The sequence below is a fragment of the Blastomyces gilchristii genome (genome assembly GCF_000003855.2).
Source record: "Blastomyces gilchristii SLH14081 genomic scaffold supercont1.11, whole genome shotgun sequence".
NCBI lineage: Eukaryota > Fungi > Ascomycota > Eurotiomycetes > Onygenales > Ajellomycetaceae > Blastomyces > Blastomyces gilchristii.
In genome coordinates, this window is record NW_003101672.1 from 1,562,922 (window position 1) to 1,569,760 (window position 6,839).

Below are 6,839 nucleotides of genomic sequence, written 5' to 3' on the forward strand. Positions count from 1 at the left end.
AATAATGTTAGCAGCTATAAGCCTCATCTCTTTTATTTCGTTAGAGAAATAATAAAGCTGGATAAATATCTGATGGTGTGGACCTCACCTACATAGGTATTATATACATCTGATGGAGGTGGAAGGTTGGTTGATTGTACACTAATCTAGCCGCGCAGCATTCTATAGGTGTATGGGTCACGTGGCCTCATATAGGGCATCCGGCCAACAACATCCATTAGTTAATCCAAATGAGGAAAAGACGGGATCTAAAAATAAACATCTCGGCCCGGGTGCGCGGACTCGGGCCGCACTTTTCGGTATTCGCCAAGAACCACATAACTACTTCAATTTTAGCAAGGTCAGAAACCGGAGACTTATGCTACTTACCCATAACATCGTGAAACGATAGCCCGCCACCACACGAAAAGAACTACGACAACTGCAAATTTGCAATTGTTGGACCGTGACGACGACCATCTTGGCTTCAACCGTCAAGCGTCATGCAAGGATCGCCAACCATCGTTGGACTGAGTTGGGAACCCATGTAGGGTTTTTTCAGGCTTCCAATTGATGAACATCTTCTAGTTAAGTCCAACATGAGAGGTAGGTAAACGTATTCTAGACATGCGGGTAGAATTGCTCTGCTTACAGGCTTATTCAGCTTAGTCAAAAGCTCCTTAACTATCCGCTCCAAGTGTGTCGATATCTTGTCGAACCTCCAGATGCCTATGACCCTAAATTCTTAGAGTGGTACTCTCAGTACCACTTAATTCTCCATGTGCGGTTTTGAACCCTTTGTGAACCAGCACATCATTTGATGGATTATCGATTGCGTAACCTCACACCACCTCCCGTCAGAGCCACTCTGGAGTTACGCGAGCCCCAGTAAATGGTCGAGGATATCTGCCAGCAGCGGGGCTTCCCATGGCATAGGAAAGTTTTCTCGTCCCAGTCTGCTGGAGCGTTATTCCAATAGCTCAGCGCATAAGGGGCCATTCATCTGTCAAAACAGATAAAAGGATCGAGATTCTTCCCATTTCCTCTCATCCATAGAAAGGACAGTTGAATATTTTCTGGCATTGTGTCCTTTGCTCTTTAAAGATACTCATGAAAACTGAGGCAAGAATCCCTTTTTAAATATGTTGTTCCGATTTATCCCATGCATCCTGGCTTTGCTGCTGCTATGCAAAGGTTTCTACGCGGCGGATTGTTCGCTCATTGGCCCCGCGTTTCCCGCACCTCGAAGCCTTTCCCGTTCATTGACCTGGAAGAGAGCATTGGACGATTTTGAATCCAACCTCAAAGGGCTTCTTCACCAGTCAGCTGACTTGGATGCCAGCACTACGTCGTTTTCAATCAATATCTTCTCTAGTCACGAGGAGAAGCTCCTATACGAGTACCATCACGATGCCCCCGGGCTTAAGGGCTCAATTGCTGAGGGTCAAAAACTTAATGGTGACACAATGTACCGGATTGCCAGTATCTCAAAGGCTATGACTGTATACGCTTTTTTGATCGAAACAGGATTCAAATATTTCAACGAACCGATTGCAAAATTTATCCCAGAGATTCAGCGTGCGATCTGGAAGGAAGGCCAAAATCCAGACGATACCATAGTTCCACAATGGAGAGATATCACGGTTGGCTCTCTTGCAAACCAACTGTCAGGAATTGCGTGAGGAAAGTTTCCATTTTGCATTTTCCTAGTTCCAAGCTCCTTTCGCTAACCAACCCATAGACTATTCGAACGACATTGCCGGCAAAGTAAATCAAACTATTGCCGCTCAGCTGGGACTCCCAGCTTTGAGCAATTCTAATATCCCACGATGTGGAGAGAGGGGCCTACACTTCGACCCGTGCACCCGAAGCGGTAAGCATCTAAACCAGTTCCACTTTTTGAAACTCATGTCCTAATCCTTGGTTTCGCAGAGATGTTCGCGGAATTAATGGAACATCATCCGGTCTTTGCTCCATTTAGTACTGCAATCTACTCTAACGTGGCCTTCGATATCATGGGATATGTCCTCGAGCGAATCACGGCCGTTCCATTTGAAAAATCTGTCAAGCGTTCGATCGTCGACCGACTCAAGCTCAAGCGTTTCGGTATCGAAACCCCTCCTGACGCCTGGGGCGTTATTCCATTTGATCCTCTGACGTCTCATTGGAACACTTCACGTGGTTCTGGTAACCCGGCAGGAGGATTTTATTCAAGTTCAACTGACCTAGCTCGGGTTGGACAGTCAATTCTACAATCTCGCCTTATTCCAGAAACAGACACTCGACGCTGGCTGAAGCCCAACTCTCACACTTCCTCTTTGATGTCCTCCGTCGGCAGCCCCTGGGAGATTTACCGGTCATCCAACACTAGGGTTATCGATTTCTATACCAAATTCGGAGACCTCGGTAGCTACGGCTCAGTCATGGCCCTGAGCCCGGATCACGATGTGGGATTCACAGTTCTGGCAGCGGGCGCAAAACCAGGGTCACAAAGGACACTCCTCGCCGATTTAATTGGACGCTTACTTAGTGCCACTCTGGACAAGGAAGCGCGACTACAGGCCGTAGAAGATTTCTCGGGAACCTATTCCTCTTCCCCAAGCAGTGAAAACGAAAAAGCTACCGTGCTGAAAATCAGCAACAAAACGGACGACACCGGCCCAGGATTAGCAATTGAGTCGTTCTACCTCAAGGGTGCCACATTCAAGGACATAATTGGGGCGTTCTTCGGCGCGCCGCCGGGAGCATTTCCCAAAGTTGACCTCCGCCTGCAGCCCACTGGCCTGACGGCAAGGTACACCAGCAGCTCGCGCGAATCAGTCAGGTCGCGAACATCTTTCCGTGTCGTTGCCACTCTTCCGGAGCCCGGCGCTGATAATAATTTGACCAAAGAGAAGATCTTCAGCGGTGTTTGCGAGCCATGGACCTCCATTGATGCCTTGCGGTATGGACGCAGGTCGATTGATGAGCTTGTCTTTGAACGTGATGGAGCTGGGAAGGCAGTGGCGCTTGACATGGGAATCACCAGACAGACACTACTTAGAAAGGACACTAACTGATAGTAAGGGTCAGTATTTATCTTCTCTTCGTATTTATTTATTTATTTATCCCTTTCCAGCAACCGTTTTCCGGGCCATAAGGAAGGATGGAATGTTTGAAAGAGGTGGTGGATGTATTGGAGATGCGTCTGGCTTGGGGTATTGCACATTAATCCATTTTTATATGTATGTAACATAGTTATTAACCAATCAACCTATTCATGCATATCATCTTTTTGATCACATTTTTACACTAGGTAGACTTCTTACGGAATAATTGTCTCAACAAATTCAAAAAAACAGAAAAGGATTTAATTATATGGAGAACTATTCTCTGTATACTAAGGTTATACATAATAGAAACTGGTTTGTCCTCCTCGTACCTTATTTGCTGTGGTTTTATAGATTATTATGAGGGCGTAGAGTTGGTTACTTACCTTTTAGTGAGTGAGTCAGTGCTGTATCAATGCCAGTTGACTGACTCTTCAACCAACGCCCCAACGTCTCTCTCGGTCTACGCGCCTTCACCACGACAGAGAACAGTCGGGCCAGCGAGCTGCAAGAATATGGAAACGACTTACAAGCAGCCCCCTTGGGTACAACCACAAATGCGTCCTGACATAGATTTATCTCCTCTTAAGATGTACAATTCGTTGACACGATCCAAGAACGCTTTTATCCCAAAGGATCCAGAAGGCCACAGAGTTACCTGGTATTCTTGTGGACCTACGGTGTACGATGATGCTCACCTCGGCCACCCTAGGAACTATGTTACTACGGACATAATTCGCCGGATAATGCAGGATTATTTTCACTTCGACGTGTAATTTGTGATGAATATCACTGATATGAATGACAAGGCATTCTACCACCTGCAGTCTGAGCAGATTCCGCTATTTTGAAGCACAGAACTCATCCATGAACCCCCCCCCCCCAGATTATTGTCAGAGCACGCCAGCAGCACCTCATCTCAGACTACGTCGCCAAACATCCGGTAGTCGACGACCATGTTGTAAAAACAGCAAGGATGGCATTCTCTGCGTTCTTGAAAGTAAAGCTACCTTTGGTGAAATCCTTCAGACTTTCAACAAGAACCTGAGAAAGTTTACGCGTTTGTTATAAATGGTGGTGCCCTCGAAGGAAATAAAAGGCCTGGAGCTGACGAGGCCAAAATCAAGATGAATATTAAAAGCGGTTCCCTAACGGTTCCCTAGCGGGAAAATCATCGGGTATGCATTGAAGAGAATAGAGAAATAGGGCGTCGCTCCCAAGGCAGATGAGGAACAGACCACTGCGATCGGAGAGCTCCAACCAAGTAGCGAGGACTTTTATGGTATCTGTGAAGACGCTTTCCTTGTCTACCTCGATGAGGTTGCCCGCTCATCCGTTCCTAATGATGACCACTCGATATTCTCCAGGTTAACGAAATAATACGAAGATCACTTTAGGAAGATATGCGCAAGCTAAATATTCTGGATCCGGACATATTGACGAGAGTCACAGAAGATGGACCTGAGATTTTGTTGGTTTTGTGGAGCAATTCGTTTAGAAGCAATTCGGCTGCCCAACGCCAGATGGCTCTGTCTACGTTGACATTAAGTCCTTCGAGCAGGCTGGAAATCACTATGCTAGATTAGAGCCATGGAGCCGGAACGACAAAAGCCTTCAGAAAGAAGGTGAGGGATCCTTGTCCCAACGCGCTGTAGCAAAACACTCAAAGAATGACTTTGCCCTCTGGAAATCATCCCAGCCCGGAGGGCCAAGCTGGCCCAGCGAGGCACTATGCCGATGTTCTAGCAACCTTCCGAAATAGTGTGGTAGCTGTAAACCTGGACGATCCTCAAAGTATCACGAAAGAAGTTCTGGTGCTCTGTGATTGTGTTCGCGATGTTGATCTCTTTAACTGGTATCTACTTGGAAGACTGAGAAGGCCGACCGGCTCTAGTACGTCTGGTTACTTGAGATCTTATCGAGGCCCGTCAGGAACAAGCTGGGCAGTATTTGGAGAAACAGCGGATTGAAGAACAGTAGAGGCGGAAAGAGCTTGAGAAACTTGAAAAAGGGAAGATGAGTCCATTGGCAGACCGAATGAGTTCAGTGAGTGGGATGATGATGGCTTGCCAACGAAGGATTCGTCAGGCAATGATATTACTAAGAGTTGTAGCAAGAAGCTGAGAGGATTTGGACCTCCAGAAAAAGCTCCACGAGATGTGGCTCGCAAGCAACCCAGAATAGTAGGGTAGCCCTGTAGCTTTGTACGGCATCCTGAAAGATGAAATATATTTAGCGCTGATAGAAATGCGGAGGCGCAAGGAAATAATTTGCCACATGAATTGAAATGACTCCATGTCACGTGATATGACATCTTGTTCTAAAGAGGCAACAAGCCTCGAATTGGCCATAGCAGCATTACATCCAACACCACGCATTCCAGAGAGATGGCGTTAGTATCATATTCAGACTCTGAAGGTTCAGATTCAGGATCTGCATCGACTACACAATTATTTGAAAAGAAGAAAGCAGCAGGCCCCACTGCACTTTCGAGTTCCCGCGAGTCCTCAAAACCAACTTTTCAACCTCTCACTGATCGAAGGAATCCAGGCAAGATCCTCGTGAGCCTGCCTGATGCAGATGAGCATGCCAGATGCAATGCTCAGCAAAATGGTAGCGACGATAATGACGGTGATGGTCCGGCGAGGAAACGCCCTAGAATAAGTGCTCAGGGTGGTGGTGGGGGTGCGTTTTCGGGCTTCAATTCTTTTCTCCCCGCACCGAAGCGGAAGGGACCTGTTAAACCTGGGCTGGATAAGAGAAGTGATGGGACGGCGGCACCCCGCAAAGTGTTTAGTTTGAAGACGGGGGCGGAACCGGGGTTCGACAGGCAGGCTGATGAACAGATGAAGTGGGATCTCGATAATGGTGGCCTCCCTGGGACGACGGGGGAGGAGACTAAGGCTGGAGTGGCGGATGGATATAGTATTGGGGTAACTGAACCTGTCAAAGAGAAGGTGGAGGAACCTGCTGTTAAGCCGAAGGGGAATGCGATGATGTTCAAGCCGCTGTCTGTGGCTAGGGGTACGACCAAGAAGAAGAAAGTGAGGACCACGGTGGTACCGCCTCCTCAGACTACGTCGTCAGCCGATGGAGGGAAGCCAGTGCATGAGACTATGACAACAGCTGGGCAGATGAAAGTCGGAGATACCATCTCTAAACCAGCTCCGAAACCTAAGATTAGCCTCTTTGGACTTGGGAAGGAAGAGGAACAAGCACCGTCCGCTTTACCATCCTCCTCTGCCCCCTACATACCTTTAGGATACAACACATCCTCCGAACCCAACACATCCTCCGAACCCCAACACGACACCTCCACCATTATACCCTCGGAGTCCTCAAGCCCTCCGCCCTCCGCACGCGTCCCCGAACAGCAGCGTCAACAACCGCAAACCCTCGCCAGCATCGCCGATGATCTGAATCTTACCCCCGCTCAGAAACGGCAACTGCTGGGCCGCCAGGGCGTCTCTTCATCTGCTTCCAACGCCGCTGGCGCGACACAATCGAACCCCAACATAATAACATTCAACACAGATCAGGAGTACTCCTCCAACAATGCATTCCTCCTCACTGCATCAGAGGTAGAACTAGCTGCCCAACAACATAATCCTGTTCGTTCAATTGCGCCGGGTAAACACAGCTTGCAGCAGCTGGTTAACGCAGTTAGTACTCAGCGTGAGGCACTGGAGGAGAGTTTTGTGGCTGGCAGGAGGAACAAGAGGGAGGCAGGGAACAAGTATGGATGGTAATTGGGAAGGTCTGTTCGTGTAC

The 6,839-nt window shown here is 48.0% G+C and overlaps 4 protein-coding genes across 4 annotated transcripts; all 4 read left to right on the plus strand.

Annotated features, from left to right (window-relative positions):
- Positions 1-1,077: 1,077 nt before the first annotated feature.
- On the plus strand, positions 1,078-3,038 carry BDBG_05665 (uncharacterized protein; the record flags this gene model as incomplete). The annotated part of the gene is made up of 3 exons (XM_002624111.2): positions 1,078-1,622; positions 1,690-1,852; positions 1,912-3,038. Exons 1-3 carry the CDS (start codon positions 1,122-1,124, stop codon positions 3,036-3,038), a joined length of 1,791 nt encoding a protein of 596 aa, XP_002624157.1. The 5' UTR covers positions 1,078-1,121.
- A 299-nt stretch (positions 3,039-3,337) lies between these two features.
- BDBG_17292 (cysteinyl-tRNA synthetase) lies at positions 3,338-4,019 on the plus strand. The gene is made up of 2 exons (XM_031725047.1): positions 3,338-3,383; positions 3,474-4,019. The coding sequence occupies exon 2, from the start codon at positions 3,584-3,586 to the stop codon at positions 3,842-3,844; it is 261 nt and encodes an 86-aa protein (XP_031579099.1). The 5' UTR covers positions 3,338-3,383; positions 3,474-3,583; the 3' UTR covers positions 3,845-4,019.
- A 315-nt stretch (positions 4,020-4,334) lies between these two features.
- BDBG_17293 (uncharacterized protein) lies at positions 4,335-5,153 on the plus strand. Its single transcript, XM_031725048.1, has one exon. It carries the CDS (start codon positions 4,739-4,741, stop codon positions 5,036-5,038), a length of 300 nt encoding a protein of 99 aa, XP_031579100.1. The 5' UTR covers positions 4,335-4,738; the 3' UTR covers positions 5,039-5,153.
- Positions 5,154-5,455: 302 nt separating this feature from the next.
- On the plus strand, positions 5,456-6,817 carry BDBG_05666 (uncharacterized protein; the record flags this gene model as incomplete). Its single annotated transcript, XM_002624112.2, has 1 exon — positions 5,456-6,817. The coding sequence occupies one exon, from the start codon at positions 5,456-5,458 to the stop codon at positions 6,815-6,817; it is 1,362 nt and encodes a 453-aa protein (XP_002624158.1).
- Between the last annotated feature and the right edge of the window lie 22 nt (positions 6,818-6,839).